The sequence below is a fragment of the Carcharodon carcharias genome, chromosome 4, assembly GCF_017639515.1.
Source record: "Carcharodon carcharias isolate sCarCar2 chromosome 4, sCarCar2.pri, whole genome shotgun sequence".
NCBI classification, from domain to species: Eukaryota; Metazoa; Chordata; class Chondrichthyes; order Lamniformes; family Lamnidae; genus Carcharodon; species Carcharodon carcharias.
The window spans coordinates 40,182,746-40,203,605 of record NC_054470.1 but is presented as its reverse complement, the minus strand read 5'-3'; the positions used below and the strand labels follow the sequence as shown (position 1 = coordinate 40,203,605).

At 43.0% G+C, this 20,860-nt stretch overlaps 1 protein-coding gene across 1 annotated transcript in view; it reads left to right on the top strand.

The window, feature by feature from the left end:
• shc3 (SHC (Src homology 2 domain containing) transforming protein 3) overlaps positions 1 to 20,860 on the top strand; it is a 296,799-nt gene that overhangs the window by 184,969 nt on the left and 90,970 nt on the right. The window contains exon 6 of the mRNA XM_041187067.1: positions 7,914 to 7,965. Within this exon, the coding sequence (XP_041043001.1) occupies positions 7,914 to 7,965 (52 nt within the window). The remainder of the gene's footprint in view (positions 1 to 7,913; positions 7,966 to 20,860) is intronic.

The window sequence follows — 20,860 nt, the reverse complement described above, 5'->3', positions numbered from 1 at the left end:
GAAAAGTCAGCACGGATTTGTTAAAGGAAAATTTGGAGTTTTTTGAAGAGGTAACAGAGATGGTTGATGAGGGCAAGGCCATTGATGTAGTGTATATGGATTTCCAAAAGGTTTTTACAGTACCACACAACAGACTTGTGAGGAAAGTTATAGGTCATGGAATAAAAGGGACAGTAGCAATGTGGATACAAAATTGGCTGAGAGATAGGAAATGGAGGGTAATGGTTAATGGGTATTCTTCAGGCTGGAAGAAGGTTTGTAGTGGAGTTCCCCAGGGGTCGGTATTGGGACCCTTGCTCTTCCTGATATATATAAATGATCTGGATCCTGGCGTGCAGTGGACAATTTCAAAGTTTGCGGATGACACAAAACTTGGGAGAATTGTAAACTGTGAGGAGGACAGTGTAGATCTTCAAAAGGACATTGACACATAGGTGGAGTGGGCAGATGGGTGGCAGATGAAGTTCAATGTGGAGAAGTGTGAGGTGATGCACTTTGGTATAAAGAACATGGAGAGACAGTATCAAATAAAGGATGCTATTCTAAAGGGTGTGCAGGAGCAGAGAGACCTGTGTGTGAATGTACATAAGTCATTAAAGGTGGCAGGACAGGTAGAGAGAGCTGTTTCTAAGGCATACAGTATTCTAGGCTTCATCAATAGAGGCATAGAGTATAAGAGCAGGGAGGTTATGATGAACTCATGTAAGACACTGGTTAGACCTCAGCTGGAGTATTGTGTACAGTTCTGGGTGCCACACAATAGGAAAGATGTGAACGCATTGGACCGTGTGCAGAAGAGGTTTGCAAGAATGGTTCCAGGAATGAGACACTTCAGTTATGAGGAAAGATTGGAGAAGTTGGGACTGTTTCCCTTGGAGAGGAGAAGGCTGAGAGGAGACTTGATAAAAGTTTTCAAAATAATAAGGGGCCTGGACACAGTAGATAGGGAGAAACTGTTCCCATTCATAAATGGGTTGAGAACCAGAGGGCAGAGTTTTAAGGTATTTTGCAAAAGTAACAAATGTGAGGTGAGAAAAAACTTTTTCACACAAGTAGTTAGGGTTTGGAATGCACTACCTGGAAGTGTGGTTGAGGCAGGTTCAATTGAGGTATTCAAGAGAGCATTGGATGATTATCTAAATAGAAACAATGTGCAGGGTTACAGGGAAAAGGCAGGAGATTGACACTAAGTTAAATTGCTCAGGCAGCGAGTGCAGACACGATGGGCCAAATGGCCTCCTTCTACACCATAACAATTTTGTGATTCTGTGACTAGACCCACAGAAAAGCATTGTAAAATGGCAGAAAACAACCTCAGAAGAAGCCCAGCAGCAGCAGAGAGCACCGGTGAAGCATGTTGAGGCCTACCCAGTAATTGGACCAGAGAGGGAAACCACAAGAACAGCCCAGCGATTAACACGGAAAGCAATGCAGGAAATGGGAACTTTGACCCAGGGTGACCAATTACTTCCACCCTACCTCTCCCAGAATCTTTCCAGAACATAAAGGGTCCCAGATAGGCTGAACAATTGCAAAACTGGAGAAAGCATTTCACTCGTTATCGAGATGCTTTGGATCTCATGAGTAAGACTAACAAGGATCAGGTTAGTACCTTGTAACATACTATCAGGAGCATCGCAGACGACATGCTTGCCAGGCAGGCAAGCGGAGCATGTCATCGGAGTCTTAGACTCATATTTCAGCCTTTGTTGAAACATCATCATAGAGAGAGCAAAATTCAACCATCAAAATCAAAAATCAGGTGAAGGAATTGATTCATTTACAAACGAGCTCTATTGTTTGGCCGGCAATTGTGACCACGGAACGGTAAAAGATTATTTACTAGGAAACCCTGTCAGACTATCTACAATCCAGAGAAGATTTGACGCTTAGTAAAGCAGTACAACTGGCTAGGCAGGCCGAAGTGCGAAAGCAAAACTAAGTGATTATAAGGGGTGAGTAAGAAATTCCATGGAAAAAGCCATTCAAAGCAATTCGGTTTATTGGATGCAAAGGTCAAAGTGCATTGCAGCAGCAACCAGAGAAGTACATTCAAGGTTCCTTAGGCAGCACCTAACAAACCTGCGACCGCTAGCATCTAGTTGGACAAGGGTAGCAGATACATGGGAACACCACCACGTGGAAGTTCCCTCCCAAGCCACTCACCATCCTGACTTAGAAATATATCACTGTTCCTTCACTGTTACTGGGTCAAAATCCTGGAACTCCCTCCCTAACAACACTGTGGGTATACCTACACCACATGGACTGCAACAGTTCAAGAAGGCAGCTCTCCACCACCTTCTCAAGAGCAAATTAGGGATGGGCAATAAATGCTGGCCGAGCCAACGACACCCACATCCCGTCAGCAAATTTAAAAAAAACTGCCATTTTGCAATGTCCCTTCTGTGGCGGGAAGAAGGTCCACATGTACAAAGAATATCCCACCTGAACCACAGACTGCCACAGATGCGGCAAAGTCGATCTTTTTAAAACATTGTGTCATTCAAAAAAACCTGTTTGCAAAGCAACAAGTAAAATCTTTTAAAAGAAGCTCTATACAAGAGGTACAGGAACCAGACTTGGTGAAATCAAAAAGAATAAAAGTGAATACTGGAGCCATTGAAGTCAATGGACATACGGAATTTAAATTGGATACAGGAGCTAGAGTCTCAGTTGGCTGATGAAGTTAAGTGGCTGCAAAAAGTTACTTTACAATCTTCATCAATCAAACTTCAAGGTTTCAAGCTAAAATGGATCAAGCTAAAAATCAAAGATCAGTTTGATGCAACATTAAGGCACAAAGGCAGAAAAATCTCTGAGACACAATATATCAATCAGAACCAGGAATGCTCATTGTTAAGCAGAAAAGCCTGTATTGGTCTGAACCAATCCCTTAAATTTGGAAAAGGTAATGAGCAAGAACAAGTTAAAAATTCCGTCGGGCAAGTTGAGGCCTTCATGACGTTAACCACTCAATATTTGCCAGCAACAGCACAGAGGTTGCAATAATGCAAGATGAGGAAGGTGTGCAGATTTGCACATGCTGCCTTGATAGATGACCAAAGTATGTTCCCAGTAACCCTGTCCTGAGGCGGTACTTTAAACAATATCACTACATCAGCATCATTGATGCCCTTTTGGCCTATGATGAATGGTTGGTGATCCCACAAGCTCTCTGTCTGGAAGTCGTCCAGAAGTTTTACCAAGGACATCTTGGTATTAACAAGTGTTAGAACAGGATCCAACAATCCGTATGGTGGTCAGGTATCTCACTCTGTCTCAAAAACATTCACAGACAGGAGCAGAAAGAACTACTTCTGCCCTCCAGGCCATAGGAATACTTTGGTATGGACCTATTTGACTTCAAAGGGAAAGTATTTGTTGTGGATTATTATTCCCAATGGATAAAGGTGCAAAAGTTACATGAGCTCACCTCCTGAGCTCTGACATCTATGACAATGGGCCACAATTCGTCCATTCGTGATTGTTTCCAATCCTTTGCAGCATCATATGAATTTGTCCACATCTTGAGCTCACCAAAGCATCCTCAGGCCAACAGACAGATCAAGAGTGGGGTACATAGCATTAAGGGCCACCTCAGAAAAAACAAAGATTGTGAGTTAGGTCTGCTCAGCTGACACTCTACATCATTGCAGAATGGTTTCGCCCCATGTGAGCTTTTGTTGAGCCACAGGCTAAGAACACAAATTCCTTCCCTTCCTCACACTTTAAAGCCAAGCGTCACAGCAGAGGACCACAACTGTGCCCAACAGAAGGAGGAAAGGTATAGAGCAGGCCAAGCCTGCACTTTCAACCAATGGCACAGGGCTCATGACCTGCCCACACTCAAAAGGCAAGAGATGGTGTGGATTAGGGACCAACAGGTACCATAAGGAAGAGGTGGCAACAACAAAGACCATTCTTGTCTGGACAGAAACTAGTAAGATCCAACAAACTAGGAGTGCCTTGTTTTTAATGACCAAGAAGCCATTAGCCGATAGGCTGCATACCCTGATCCTCAGGAGGAAACTACAACTACAGAACAATAACAATGGAAACAAGAAATGACAACCCTCAGAGAATGAATTTGGAGTGAACAGATCCTCAACAAACCACCACAAAGATTATCCCTGTAAAAACAGAGACTTTAGGGGGATGTGTAGGAGGATGTGTACAGCATGTAGAGATAAAGAATTGGGGGAGATGTAGAGTAAAGGGTTAACTCTAACACTACCCTTCCTACCGAGCATGTGCATAAGGTGCTATGTAATAATGATGTCACACAGAAGGGAATGAGGAGAATGTGAGAGATGAGCATTGACTCTGTCCTAATGCTTTGTAATATTGCACATAGTTGAGTATGTAAATGAAGGTTACTTTGAAAAAGGATTTTTCCCTCCAGCCAGATCTCTTGCTAAGAATAAGACACCCAACATCTTCCAAGAGGACACAACAACAGAGTGGAGATGGAGGTGGGTTAGTGTGGAGGCGTCAAAGTTAAAAGGCCCACCTCCTCTTGATGAAACTTCGGCCCAGTTCTGGAGTTGATAGTGAGGTCCCCTAACTTCACCTCCATACCACTCCAACCCTGCATACCACCCCATACCCACCTCACCTTCTAATATCCTGAACTACCTTTACCACCCCATATCCCCAACTCACTCACTCAGTATCTACTATAAACAGAACTTTTGAGGCCTTTAATAACATTTGGGAGTCTTTGAAAAAGCTCATAAATCTTTAAAAAGTAAAAAAAATTACTTCAATAACCACTTAAAAAATATTATCCTTTTTGAAAAGCTTATACATCTATCAAAATAAACAAATATCACTTGAAAGATACTGAACAAATATTATCCTCTTTGTAAAGCTCATAAACCTCTCAAAACAAACAAGCTCACATTCCCCTTGATTGCTGTGTTATCAAACCCTGCTGAGCAGAATCCACTTGCGGGTTCAAAGTCAGCCAAACAATTATAATGAGATTCCCCTTGACAACTGTGTAAACAGCCCCTGCTGAGCAGAATCCATTCATGGATTGGAAGTTAACCAAGCATTCATAATGAGGTTCCCTTGAACAACCGTGTAAACAAACCCTCCTGAGCAGAATCCATTAAAACATTGTAACACAGACAGAAGCTGAGCCATCTCTCAACAGCCATGGTCGAGTTGAACTTCAAAAATTGAGTAAGATCACAGATTTAAATCAGCAAACTAGATGGCAGAGCTGAATTTCAAGAAAAAAAATCAAAGCAGTTGGGGTTTTTCACACCATCAGATCTAGATTTCATTATTGCACAATGCAGCATACCACTTTATTTAATGGATGATGTACTCTAATGCATCTGAAGACATTTTCACTTCCACACTATTATTCTTTCCTTTGACAGCTTGCCAGTTATCTGAAGTAACAAATAAGCAACCACATTTTTAATGGAAACAACTTTTCAAAACTAAGCACTATGATCACTTACTGTAGTAAAAATATATATAGCTCAAACATGTGAAGTAGGCAACACCTTTTGTAGTTACCTTTCATATGGGCCCAGCCTCCAAACATGATTCCCGTATGGTTCACAACACCTCTGTGATGATGTGTTTCACATCACTTTCCAAAACTGGCCGACTCCATCAAAATTGTGGAAGGTCTAAAATGCCCACTTCTGAAATAGTGCTGGCAATGTCAGGAGATGCATGCTCCCTATCCAGTAAACATGGGAGCGGGAATTTAGGTCCAGGTCCCACCCATCATTTTTAAAGCCTGCAAACACACTTTGCCCCCACATCAGAATGGGAAAACCCTCTCCATTACTTTTTAAAATTCTTTCAAGGGTTGTGGGCACCACTCGTGAGGCAATTTGTTGCCCATCCCTAATTTCCCTTGAACTGAGAGGCCTCCTAGGGCTATTTCAGGGGGTAGTTAAGAGTCAGCCACAATGCTGTGGATCTGGAGTCACATGTAGCCCACAGTGCATAAGGATAGCAGATTTCCTTCCCTAAATGGCATTAGTGAATCAGATGAGTTTTGATGACAATCAGTGATTGTTCCATGGTCACCAATACTGAAACTACTTTTTAATTTCAATCCAGATTTTATTAATTGAATTTAAATTCCACCAGCTGCTATGGCAGGATTTGAACTCGTACTACCAGAATGTCAACCTGGATCGCTGGATTATTAAGTCCAGTAACGTTACCACTACACCACCGTCTCCTGTCTGTTTCTCTCTCCTGATGCCGCCTAATCTGCTGATTATTTCCAGAATTTTTTTGTTTTTATAATGTAGGACATTACTTAACATATAATTTAGCATTTTTCCTCAGTATTCATCTATTGATGTGTTCAGTCTTCACAGGAAATTTATTAATCTACAGATACAATGTGATTCACATATGTGGAAAGGTTTGACCACTGTGCAATTAGTCCAGTGTTTTTGCATTCATTAGAATGTTTTTTTCTGCCTTCTAATAGTGCAGAATATGTACCAATTCCAATCATATTTACTTTATCTCTGCTTCCAGTAGTGAAGGCAAGAAGCTACTAATGTGGTTCAGAAGGGAGGGGGTGTGCTCCCCAAGAGATCCCTAAGTGAGTAACAAGGAAGGAGGAAGTTACCAAAAAAAGTGGGGTGCCAATAGAGCAAATCGACTGTGGGAGTGATCTGCAGGTTATTTTTCTCTAATACTAGTTCAATTATCTCAGCAGAGATAAGACTAGCTAGGAATATAGGAACAGGAGTGGCCATTCAGTTCCTTGAGCCTGTTGTGCCTTTCAAGGAGATCATGGCTAATCTGCAACCTAACTCCATATGCCTGCCTTTGCCCCACATCTGTTACCTTTGGCTAACAAAAATCTATCAATCCCAGTTTTAAAATGATCAATTATCAATCTAGCATCAATTGCTGTTTGTGGAAGAGAGTTCAAATTCCAGTCATCCTTTGCATGAAGAAGTGTTTAATAATTTCACTCCTGAAAACTCTGGCTCTAGTTTTCAGACCATACCCTCAGTCAATGACTCCCCAACCGGTGGAAATAGCTTCTCACAATCGACCCTATCTGTTTCTCATAATATCTTGAACACTTTGATCAAATCACCCATTAGCTTTTTAAATTCCAGGGAATACAACCTTAGTTTGTTTACTCTGTCGTCATAGCTTAATCTTTGGAGTTCAGGTATCATTCTAGTCAATCTATGCTGAACTCTGTCCAAGGCCAAGATATCCTTTCTAAAATGTGGTTCCCAGCACTGCTCACATTAAGACAGGTGTGGTCAAACTAGCTTTTCCAGCTTTAGCTAGAAATTGTCTTTATCTGTTCTAAATTACCTTCTATTAAATTTTTTCCCCGTATTTATTTACATTTTACCTCTCTTAATTTGATCCTCTTACACCATCTATTATTGCCTCAATCCTAGAACAGGCAGCCTTTCTATGTCAATGCCACTTAGTTCCTGGAGATTCCTGTGAGAAGCTTTGGATGACATAAACTCCAGTTTTCTCTCCTTTCTTTTTACAGGATTTTCAGTCAGGTAGTTTTTGTAAAGGCCTGGCTGATCCACAATATTAGTTTTGGTTTTATATTTAGTATGTTATATTATATTTAGTTTTGTGCAAGCTGAAAATCTGTCTGATGCTGCAGCTTATGGTCCAGCATGCCATTATTCATATCGAAACTAAACGTTTGTAAGAAAAGTTTCACTGATCTTTTACTCTGATCAGTATCCTTCATGAAGGCGCCAGACTTTACACAAGTTGAGTGCATGTAGAAAATAATGAGAAAAAATAAATGTTTAATATTTTGCATTTTTGTCCTCCTATTTAAATGCTTCTCGGTGGAGAATGAAATGAAGTACGTTGTTCTAAATCTTCCATCATTCTATTGAACTATTTTTCTCCTTTATAAATAACAGGACACTACAGACTATGTTGCATATGTGGCAAAGGACCCAGTGAATCGCCGAGGTAGTGAATGCTTTTATATAATTTTAGATTGTCACTCATTACGTTTATACTTTTATAGAATTATTCTAAAGTGAATATGAGAAAAGATTTCCTCAATACACTATTCACACCAAATTTATAAAAACATTTATGAGTGGATTTCAAATCCTTCCACGGCCTCGCTGCCCCCTATCTTTGTAATCTCCTCCAGCCCTGCAAGATATCTGCACTCCTATAATCCTAGCCTCTTGTGCACCCCCAATTTTAATTTCTCCATGGCTGTGCCTTCAGTTGCCTAGGCCTTAAGTTATGGAATTCCCTCCCTATACCTCTCCACCTCTTTATTCCACTTTCTTCTGTTAAGATACTCCTTAAAATCCACCTTTTTTTTGTCATCTGACCTAATATCTCCTTATGTGGCTTGGTGTCATACTCTTTATAATGCTCCTGTGAAGAAGCGCTTTGGAACATTTCATTTTGTTAAAGGTGCTTTGTAAATATAAGTTAATAATAATGATGGTATTTTATTCAAGAAACACGTTCACAGTCCTGAAAACTGAATTGCACTTTAACTTGACATCAAAAAATTCAAATAAAGACTAAGTAATCAGGTTAAAATTGTGCAAACATGCCACAATCATGTAGTAACAAAAATAGACAAACAAATTTAACAGATAACAGGGAAGTGTTGAATTAAATGAAGAGTAAAATTGGATTAGAATTATATTAAAATTACAATTAATTAAAGATCCGAAGCATTTAAGGAATAGAGTTACATCAATACTTTTCCATTTTGCATCTTACAGGGTTGAATTTTGTCGAGTTCTGAAATTGGGTAGATTGCAAAAGGGATTTTCCGAATTTAGTACCAATGTTAACGTGTTGATGTTGTTATTGTGTTGGTGATTTAAAGATTTTGCAATATATGGCATACAGAGGAACTTATTCCTGCATAAATATGGACACAAAGTATACAATATGATACCTGCACCAAATTGCACTTAAAAATAACGCATGGAAGTATGTTGATTAGGGGCTGATTTTAAGGAAAGTTGACCCTTTAAAATAAACAGGTTAATGCCTGAATAAAGCTAGTGGATGGTGGAGTAATATATGTGTGTATTATGGACTTGTGCTAATATTTTCAACAGTAATTTCCAGGCTTGATTGTATTACAATGTTTAGAAAATTACATAAGATCTGCTTGCAATGTAACAGCACTATATGCTGAAATTAGTCACTCTTATGCAGCCATTACTTACTTAAGTTAACCTCAACAGCCCATAGATGTTTCACACGATAGTAACAGAGTTATAACATCTATTTGTATCCTCAGATTTTACCCCTTGCATTGATATTATGCCGATGAAATTTTATCTCATGGACACTAACCAGTTTACTAAAGACCCCAGCATAGTGGGCTAGAAATACCTGCACATTTCTGGCCGGAGGTGCATCACCCACCATATTGGTGCAGGTGAGCGTGTTGGTGTCATAGCACACAATGGAATTATTTAAACTGAAATATAATTTATTTAAATTATGTTCCTGTGCTTCTTGCAGGATCTATTTTCAATTTTCAAATGCCCCAGCACAGTAGTAGATACCTGGAAGGTTTCCTGCCCCTAGTTAAAGAGGATGTCCCTCCTCCTGTCCACTGCCTGCACCAGGCTCTCTAAGGCAATAAGAGAGAACTTTTGTGCTCTTTCAGTTTTTAAGGTTGTGTCCCCTTGTTCTGGATTCCCCCACCTGAGTATCTTCTCCGCATCTTTACTGCTGAATTTTTCAACAATTCAAATACCTCAAATAGATTAACCCTCAACCTTCTAAATTCAAGAGAATACAATCAGTTTTTATGCTTATGCATACTGTTCTCAGAATTGAATTCTTCTAGCCCTGGGACCTATCATTCGGATGAATTTCTGCTACATTTCCTCCAAGGCTAATATATCCTTTGTAAAATTCAGTACCCAGAACTGAACTCTGTACTTCAAATGAGATGTGAGCAAGGATTTGTACAAAGGAATCACAATTTCCTTTGTATTCTAACCCTCATGAGATAAAGGTTAACATTGCATGAGTCTTTTTTGATTAATTTTTTGTACCAGTGCAATAGTTTTACCTGGACTCCCAAATCCCTTTGCTCTTCCACATTTTGTAATGTCTTGATATTAAAAAAAAATCCAATTTGCCTTTCTTGGATTCGTATTGGATGGTCTCATATTTTCACGCATTGAATTCCTTCGGCACAGTTTTGTCATTTTATAACTTCTTGTCCCCATCTACACCACTTACTGTTCCTCCTAACTTAATTATCTGCAACTGTGGACATACAACTTTCCTTCATCCAAATAATATATGCTGCGAAAAGCTGCTGCCCAGTACATAGAAACATAGTATCATAGAATAGTTACATCACAGAAGGAAGCCACTCAATCTGTCATGTCCATGCTGGCTCTGTAAGATCAGCTCAGCTAGTCCCATTTCCCTGCCCTTTACTCATAGCCCTGCTTTCCTACTGTTTTAGGGATCACCTGATTGTATTAACAAATCAGCCCTAAACTTGGGTAATCTTAGGGGTGGAGCTTTCTAGTCATGGACCTGGTTCAGGCATGTAGCTTCTTCAAATAAGGTTAACCATTTCAAGTAAGAAGCCTGTCCAGTACATCAAGCAAATTCCAATGGCGATGAAGATAAACAGCTCCGATGCTGCAACTCGCCACGTGAATGTGAGCACATCAATTCTTAAGCAAAGAAAGAAAAGAATATTCACCAGTCATGCCACTCTTCTGCAGAATCAACCCTTATGACTTGTCCTTGGAAGACTGGAGCCAGTACATACAGCGCCTAAGTTTTTATTTGGTGGCAATTAAAATAACAGCAGAGAAGCAGGAAACAATTGTTCTAAGTATCTGTGGGAGCAAGAAATATAACCTCATCCATAGTCTGATGGCCCCAAATGTGTCCAGTTCTAAATCTTTTCATGAGCTGGTAGACCTTGTGAAGGCGCATTTTCAGCTGAAACCTTCGGTGATTATGCAGAGATTTAAGTTCAACTCTAGAGTAAGGGCCCTGGGTGAATCAATCGCAACTTATAATGTGAAGTTGAAACAGTTGACTGAGCACTGCACTTTGGAGATACAGTCAATGACATGTTGCGAGATCGTTCAGTTTGCGGTGTAGACAATGACACCACTCAGTGCCGATTACCTGCGGAAGTTAATACTGATCTGAAGCGCACCATGGAAATAGTGCTAGCAATGTAGAGTGCTGAGAGGGACTCGCAGGCTTTACAGAGTGTGCAACATGGCACCATTCTTCAGTTGGGATGGGAACCTACCGCCTGCCATGGCGCAAAATCCAGGGAGATAGCTGTGAAGCGGGAGACAGTCTCCAATGTTCAAAAAACGAAAAGGCATATCGGAAGCATCTCACCAGCGATTCAGAAATTAATTTGTTACTGATGCGGGGTAACCATCGACTGGAAACCTGCAGATTTAATGAGGCAGAATGCCACTACTGTCACAAAAAAGGGCATGTGATAAATCAGTGCAGGGCTAAATTAAGACAGCCAGTCAGACAGCAGACCAAGATGATTGAAGTGCACAATATAACTGAACCAGAAGCTGCTGATACTGATACCTATTCCCTATACAATGTTAAAGCAGTAAAAACTGAACGAATCACCGTCACCCTTCAAGTGAATGGGAAGCCTCTAATCCTGAAGTTTGACACAGGAGCATAGACCACAGTGATGGGAGAACACACATTTAAATATCTAAATGAAGGTACCTAGCCACTGAATCTGGAGCAAACCACGGCTCAGCTGAAGACATACACTGGAGAGGCAATTCCGGATAAAAGGCATCACCTCTGTACCCGTATCCTACAGGAAACAGACGGCCCAGAGATTGTTGTAACAGGTGAAGGACCTAGTCTTCTGGGCCGTGATTGGTTAAACTAAATTAAACTCAACTGGTCAGAAACTCTTCAAATTAGAACAGGAGGAATTCCTGATCAGTTTAAGAAGTACAACAGCATGTTTCGTGATGAATTGGGAAAGATAAAAGTCCTACAAGCAAAAATATGTGTAGGTTCGGAGGCAACACCCCGGTTCTTTAAGGCCAGACCTGTGCCTTATGCCCTGAAGAAGAAGGTGGATGCAGAATTGTGCCGCTTAGAGAAGTTAGCATAATCCAGCCAGTCCAATTTTCAAAATGGACAGCGCTCATAGTCCCTGTGATGAAACCAGATTAAACTATTTGCAGTTGCAAAGACCATAAATTAACAATGAAAAAAGCTTCTATATTAGATAAATTTCCTATCCCAAGGTTGAAGATCTGTATGCTAAGCTTGCTGGAGGAAAATTCAACATCAAACTGGACATGAGAAACATAGAAAATAGGAGGAGTAGGCCATTCGGCACTTCGAGCCTGCTTCGCCATTCATCATGGTCATGGCTGATCATCTAACTCAATAGCCTGCTCTCACTTTCTCCCCATATCCTTTGATCCCTTTTGCCCCAAGAGCTATATCTAACTTCCTCTTGAAAACATACAATGTTTTGGCCTCAACTATTTTCTGTGGTAACGAATTCCGCAAGCTCACCACTCTCTGGGTGAAGAAATTTCTCCTCATCTCAGTTCTAAATGGTCTATCCCGTATCCTCACACTGTCACTCCTGGTTCTGGACTCCCCCACCATTGGGAACATCCTTCCTGCATCTATCTGTCTAGTCCTGTTAGAATTTTATAGGTTTCTATGAGATCCTCTCTCATTCTTCTGAACTCCAGCAAATATAATCCTAACCAATTCAATCTCTCCTCATATGTCAGTCCCGCCATCCCAGGAATCAGTCTGGTAAACCTTCGCTGCACTCCCTCTATAGCAAGAACATCTTCCTCAGATAAGGAGACAAAAACTGCGCACAATATTCCAGGTGTGGTCTCACCAAGGTCCTGTATAATTGCAGCAAGACATCCCTGCTCCTATACTGGAATCCTCTTGCTATGAAGGCAAACATACCATTTGCCTTCTTTACCACCTGCTGCACCTGAATGCTTACCTTCAGCGGCTGGTGCACGAGGACTCCTAGGTCTCGTTGCACATTCCCCTCTCTCAATTTATAGCCATTCAGATAATAATCTGCCTTCCTGTTCTTGCTACCAAAGTGGATAACCTCACATTTATCCACATTATACTGCATCTGTCATGCATTTGCGCACTCACTCAGCTTGTCCAAATCACACTGAAGCATCTCTGCATCCTCCACAGCTCACCCTCCAACCCAGCTTTGTGTCATCTTCAAATTTGGAGATATTGCATTTAGTTCCCTCATCTAAATGATTAATATATATTGTGAATAGCTGGGGTCCCAGCACCGAGCCCTGCGGTACCACACTAGTCATTGCCTGCCATTTGGAAAAAGACCCGTTTATTCCTACTCTTTGTTGCCTGGCTGTCAACTAGTTTTCTATCCATCTCAATACACAACCCCCAATCCCACGTGCTTTAATTTTACACACTAATCTCTTATGTGGGACTTTGTCGAAAGCCTTCTGAAAGTCCAAATAAACCACATCCACTGGCTCCCCCTCAATAACTGTACTAGTTACATCCTCAAAAAATTCCAGGAGATTTGTCAAGCATGATATCCCTTTCGTAAATCCATACTGACTCTGTCCGATTCTGCCAGTGTTTTCCAAGTGCTCAGTTATTAAATCTTTTATAATGGACTCTTGAAATTTCCCCACTACTGACGTCAGGCTGACTGGTCTAAAATTCCCTGTTTTCTCTCTACCCTCCTTTTTTAAATAATGGGGTTACATTAGCTACCCTCCGATCTGTAGGAACTGTTCCAGAGTCTATAGAATCTTGGAAGGTGACCACCAATGCATCCACTATTTCTAGGGCCACTTCCTTAAGTACTCTGGGATGTAGATTATCAGGCCCTGGGGATTTATCGGCCTTCAATCCCATCAATTTCTCCAACACCATTTCCCTACTAATACTGATTTCTTTCAGTTCCTCCCTCTCACTAAACCCTGTGTTCCCAAAACATTTCTGGTATGTTATTTGTGTTCTTCTTTGTGAAGACAGAACCAAAGTATGTATTTAGTTGGTCAGCCATTTATTTGTTCCCCATTATAAATTCCCCTGTTTCTGACTGTAAGGGGCCTACATTTGTCTTCACCAATCTTTTTCTCTTCACATACATTATAGAAACTTCTACAGTCAGTTTTTATGTTCCCCGCAAGCTTACACTCGTACTCTATTTTCCCCTTCTTAATCAATCCCTTGGTCCTCCTTTGCTGAATTCTAAACTGCTCCCAATCCTCAGGTCTGTTTTTTTTAGCCAATTTGTACCCCTCTTCCTTGGATCTAATACTATCTCTAATTTCCCTTGTAAGTCATGATTTGGCCGCCTTTCCTGTTTTACTTTTGTACCAGAGACATGCATAGCAACAGCTAGAGCTGGACAGCACATCTAGAGGGTATGTAACCATCAACACACACAAAGGCCTTTACCAATATACACACCTACCCTTTGGTGTATCAGCTGCCTGTGTGATTTTCCAAAGAGCCATGAAAAGCCTTCACAAGGATTTCCCTGAGTAGTAGTGTACCTGGATGACGAACTGATCACAGGATCAATGGAAACTGAACATTTGGCCAACCTAGAAAAGGTTTACAGAGATTTTTGGAAGCTGGTGTACGATTGAAGAAAGAGATGTGTATTTTCCAAGTGACTGAAGTCACTTATTTGGTCAACGATTAGATGTCCAAGGGTTGCATTCAGTAGAAGAGAAAGCCAGGGCAATCAAGGTGGAGCCCTCTCCTACCAATGTCACTGAACTCAAGTCTTTTTTGAGCATGATGAATTATCATGGTCATATCTTGCCAAATTTGTCAACAGTGTTAGCCTCTTTACACTTGTTATTGAAAAAGGGCCATCATTGGTCATGGAATGTGCAACAAGAAGAAGCCTTCATAAAAGTCAAGCTTTTATACCCATCATGTCTACTAGTACATTATGATCCATTAAAATAATTGATATTAACCCGTGATGCATCTCCCTATGGGGTGGGAGCTGTGTTGTCACACAAGATGGAAGATGGTTCTGAAAGGCCAACAGGCTATGTCTCCAGAACCCTCTCTGCAGCTGAGAAGGGTTATTCACAACTTGAAATAGAAGGTTTATCCGTAATATTTAGAGTAAAGAAATTCCACCAATATCTGAATGGTCATCATTTCATGATAGTATCAGATGACAAGCCACTAATGGGTTTATTTAGTGAAGGTAAAGCAATTCAACTGATAGCCTCTGCCAAAATTCAGCAATGGGCTTTGATTTTGTTGGCATATGAGTGCACCTTTATGCACCGTCCAGGTGCGCATATAGGAAATGCAGGTGCCTTCAGTTATCTTCCATTGTCAGATAGCATCGTACATGCTCCAGGGCCACAAGAAGTCATACTTGTGTTGAATTTCCCAGACTCCTTGACGGTCTGTGCAAAGCAAATAAAGAATTGGACAAACTGGGATCAAATTTTATCAAAGGTCCAAGACCAGGTATTGCAAGGATGGTTGAATGCACCAGTATCTGAAGAGATAAAACCATTCTATGCCCGTAAAACTGAATTAAGTTGTCAAGATGGAATCTTTTTGTGGGGATCTAGAGTCATTGTCCCTTTGCAAGGAAGAAAACCACTCTTGACAGACCTTCATAGTGCGCATCGAGGCATTTTGAAAATGAAGATGCTTGTGCGGAACTATTACTGGTGGCCAGGTACAGACAGTGATATAGAAAAAATGAGGTTGCTCATTTAAGCTCCACTGCATTCGTGGGACTGGTCTGGTCGACCCTGGGTTAGATTACATATAGACTATGTAGATTCACTTTTAGGTATCGGGACGTTTTACCCGCCAGCCGTAATGGTGGCTATTCACGCATATTGTCCCAAACCCACCACATTAATTATGCATTTCTGGGAAACATGCCATTTCCATGATGGGCGGGCTGACTTGCCCGCCACACCATCACCTCGCCACTTCCTCACGCCGGGTGCCATTTTTAAAGTCCACACACACATCTCAATGCACGACTGCTGCAAAGACGATATGGCCCTGAAAGGCAAAAACACTGCAGCTCCCAGGTTCAATGACACATCCCTCGAGCGCCTTTTGGACACAGTGGAGGCTCGCTGTGAAGTCCTTTACCCCCACTTTGACCACAGGATGGGCAGCAACCTCACAAATCTAGCTTGGGAAACGGTGGCAGCTCCAACCCCCTTCAGAAGAGGACAGCCACCTGGTGCTACAAGAGGATGAGCAATGTCCTCTGTTCCACCAGGGTAAGCCACTCTTCTCATCACTCTCTACTCACACACTCACAAACCCATCACACATCCACAGAGCCCTCACTCACTGCCGGTTCAAGGGCCATCATGATTCACTCTCACACACACCTTCATTGTCCTCATCCCATCCGTGGGTGCACTCACCACCCACACATGCTAGGCATACTTATCACCTGGCCTGGCAGGCATCCTGCTTACACTCTCTCCATCTCTATTCATGCAGGACAAGATGACACACAACAAGAGGGAGGGGTCGCAGACCGGTGGAGGAATGCCTGGAATCAAGGTCCTCACGGACTTCGAAAACAGAGCCATTCAGCTGGCCAGCAAGGGTCTGGACCATTCCTGTGCCGATGCTGAGGTCGGTGCTGCTCTACCAAGTGAGGGTCCAGCAGTCTAACATCCATCAGACAACCATGCTGTGAATGATGTGTCCTGTTTCACAGGCCATTGCCATGCACTAATTATCTCCCCTTGCTTCCGCAGGCACATCTGCCAAACGGCCAACAGAGTTCATGACCCAGGGCCTCCAATCAAGCCCCGAAGAAACCTCTGAAGGGAATCTGGAGGCCTCCAATGCAGCCCATGACAGGAGAATTATCACAGAGTGTATGTGCGCTGGCATAAGCCAGACTGGAGTCAAACGTTCATTGATACTATGTGAGGATCTATGGTGTCTCCTCGCTGCATGTCATCATCATCCTCCACAAATCTAGCAGCTATGAGGGCGTCCCAAGTGCACCTGCCTTGTCTGGCCAGTGCGAAGGCCTCATCCCCGTCATCGTCACCTTCGAGAGCCTCCTTACCTTCAATCCCGTTGGCGTCGTCCTCGTCGGAGGAAATCTCCAGCTTCTCCAACTCCTCCTCAGCCAGCTCCTCTCCCTGTTGCAGTGCCAGGTTGTAATGGGCGCAGCAGACAACAACGAGGTGTAATACCCTCTGTAGACTATACTGCAGGGCTCCATCAGACCGGTCCAGGCACTGGAACCTCATTTTCAACATCCCGATGGTCTGCTCCACCAAGTTGCGAGTTGCAGCATGAGCCTCGATATACCTTCGCTCTGCTGCAGTCTGAGGCCGCCGCACAGGTGTCATCAACCACGGCCTCTGGTAGCCCTTGTTCCCAAAGAGCCATCCCTGCAGCCTCTGTGGACCCTGGAAGACTTCAGGGATCTGTGACCAACAGTGAATGTGTCTTGGTGCTCCCTGGCTATCCGCAGTGGAGGTGGAGGCAGCCTGCTGACCGCTACACCCTGTCTGTGTTGACTTTGGTGGGCATCCTCTGGAGGGCCAAAACCGAGAGGGTCACACTACTTGGAAACCATGCGCAAACCTGCAGGATGCGTTTGTGGTGGTTGCACACAAGTTGCACATTCAGCGAGTGGAATCCCTTGTGGCTGACATAGTTGACCGCTTGTTGCGATAGAGATCTGAGCGCCACTTGAAGGTAGTTGATGGCACCCTGCACCTGTGGCAAACTCAAGATCTGGACAAATCAAAACGCTGTTGCATCCTGGCTCTCCTGGTCCTGGGCAAAATGCACAAAGTTGTGTGCCCCTGCAAAGGTGGCATCCGTGACCTCATGGATGGATTTGTGGGTGGAGGCTTGTGATATCCCACAGAGTTCACCTGTGGAGCCCTGAAAGGAGCCACTGGCATAGAAATTGAGTGACACGGTCACTTTCACAGCCACTGGCAGTGGATGTCCTCCATTTCCCTGTGGCACCAAATCCTGCAGGAGCTGGCAGATGTGACCGCCTAGTTCCCTAGACATGCACAGTCTTCAGTGACACTGGTTCTCAGTCATCTGAAGGAATGAAAGGCGGTGTCTATAGACCCTGGGTCTAACTAGGCACCGACCAGCGACGGCTCGCTGTGGCTATTTGACAGCATGTGTGGGAGCTCCAGCCGCCCCTTCTTCCAGAGAGTGCTGCTTCTCCCTCTGCGCAGCCAGGCGCCTCAACCACTCTCTCCTCAGTTGTCTTTGCTCTCTGTAAGCCACGAGGCATACAGCTAGTTCACCAGGCTCCATGATCCTGATGTATTCCTCCTGCAGGATGAAAGAGAGGGATGCGTGGGTTAGCATGGGTGTACTAAAAGCCTATCTTGGTTAAGTCTGAAGGCCACTTAATGCTTCCCGGAGAGTGCTGCCCACCATTTGGGTGTCCAGAGAGTGTGCTGTATGGCTGCCCGAAACCCCACGCACCTCTGCCCCACTCCACCTGACCAGTTGGCAGCAGCTTTGCCCATTGGACTGCATGCTGTGCTCTCAGCTCATGCGCAGGCATTCTCCTAACCCGCACTGCAAGGCTGCACTGTTAGCTTGAACCATGGGAGAGACTGGTCCAAACTGGGATGATGACATTGCAAGGGGCTGTGAGAGGGTCCACCAGTGACTGCTCCGTGGCCCGCTTTAGCAAGGAGATTGTACAACATGCCCAGTCGTCCAACTGTTCTGCAGTTCACCAAAATGCTTATTAATTTGCAATCTGTGTCTGAGGGGTGAAAAGCTCTCGAGCACTTGGTGGCACTTCGATGCCTCTGCATTGCTTGAGTGGGCAGAGAAGCTAGGGGCCCAAATCCAACTTATCAATGTGACTGTGCCTGAATTGTCTCAGCTGCAGAGGAATAGTCACTTTATACAAGGTTTCCCTAACACGTGACCGCCTCCCTCGCCCACACCCCCACCCCTCACATGCTTGTGCTGCATCAACTACAGGGCAGCCCTTGCACACCCGCCCCCACTCCCCCCCTCCCAACACACCTCAACTGCAGGTCAGCCCTTTGCACCCTCTACCCCAACAGGCTTCAACCTTTAAGTCCAACAGGCAACCTGGGCGAGCGGTCCCCATTGTAGCTGTGTGCTCACCTCCAAATTCCCCTCAAGGTGCAGCCCTCCAAGTGCACACCTTTTATACGCTGCTGTGCAACACATCGGTGTGCAATCATGCCAATGTGGGCAGATGATACAGCAGGGGGGAGCAATTCCGGTGGGCTGGGCTTATAGTGATAGGCAAATGTATTACAATGAGGTTCCTGACGTCCGATGGTGGGAAACATGGCCCGCCATCAAGCACTTTTTGGCCTTCTCACTATATTGTCCATTCACGCCACAGAATATGCCCGATGCCAGCGGGCACGGACGATTCCGCCCACCATGTTTTTATTGATCATCAATGCGCATTCTAAATGGATGAATATGTATGATGTTAGATCACCGACATTGTGTGCAACTATTGAAAAGCTGCACCAATGTTTTAGTGTACAGGCCTACCAGAAGTCATCTTTTAGGATAATGGTACTGCTTTCACCAGTGCGGAATTCCAGAGATTCATGAGTTTAAATGGGATTAAACATATTAAAACAGGACCATATCTTCCCTCATCCAATGGGTTAGCAGAAAGAGCAGTGCAAATCTTCAAAACAGCAATGAGGAAGTTATCCAAATGAACGATAGAAACACAAATTTCACATTTTCTTCTCAACTATCACATGACTCCTCATGCAACTATGGGTTCACCACCATCTGAATTACTGATGGAACACTGCCTTTGTACAAGGTTGAGTCTGGTGTTTCTAAATTTAGAGGGGAAGGTAGAGAAGAACCAGAATAGTCTAAAAGTGAATCATGGTATTCACAGCAAAGCTTAAAAATTTACTGTGGGAGAGACAGTTTTCATGTGAAATTTTGGAACTGGACCTAGTTGGGTTCCTGGTCCAATTGTCTTTGAAACTGGACCCTTTGTCATACCAAGTGGAAGTGGAAAACCAGATTGTTCAAAAACATGTGGATCATCTGAGGAGTAGAGAGACACTCCAACAACTAGTTATTCCACCTGAAATTGATGTCGAAAATTTAATCCCTGAGGTGGCAGATTGACCAAGAATAGACATACCTGATGTCTCTGTTGAATTAAATAATTCTGAACTGACATTGTTTAAGCATGTCCCTGATGCTGCAGTTCTTGATCATGTCAATCCAGTGGGAAAATCTCAAGCCATAGAGCTATGTTACTCCCCACATCACCCCCCCTCCCTGAGTTAGAAAACCATGTCAGAGACTTAACCTATAATTGCATGACCTGTGTATATATGTTATGAATTAAGATATTCTTGTAAATAAGAAATGTAAAAAAATTAAAGGGGGAGGAATGTAGTGATTGTAAGTTTTAGGGATCACATGATTGTATTAACGAATCAGCCCTAAGTGCGGGTAATCTTAGGGGCAGAGCTTTTTAGTCGCGGACTTGGTTCAAGCATGTGGCTTCTTCAGGATTTCTGTAAATAAAGTTAACTGTTTCAAGTAAGAAACCTGTCCAATGCACCAAGTTTATTATAATTATCCAATTTCCTTTTGAAAACCATGATTAAATCTGCCTCACCACATGCTCAGGTGGTGCAAGTGGTGGAGTTACAAAAACCCTAATTCTTGAAAATGTAATGCAACATTCAACATAATCCAGTCCAGCATCTGAAAGAGAAACAAAGAGTTAATGTGGAGATAGCAGCACACTTTCAGTGCAGTCTCACTGTAATGTTTTGCATGGTGTAGCTGA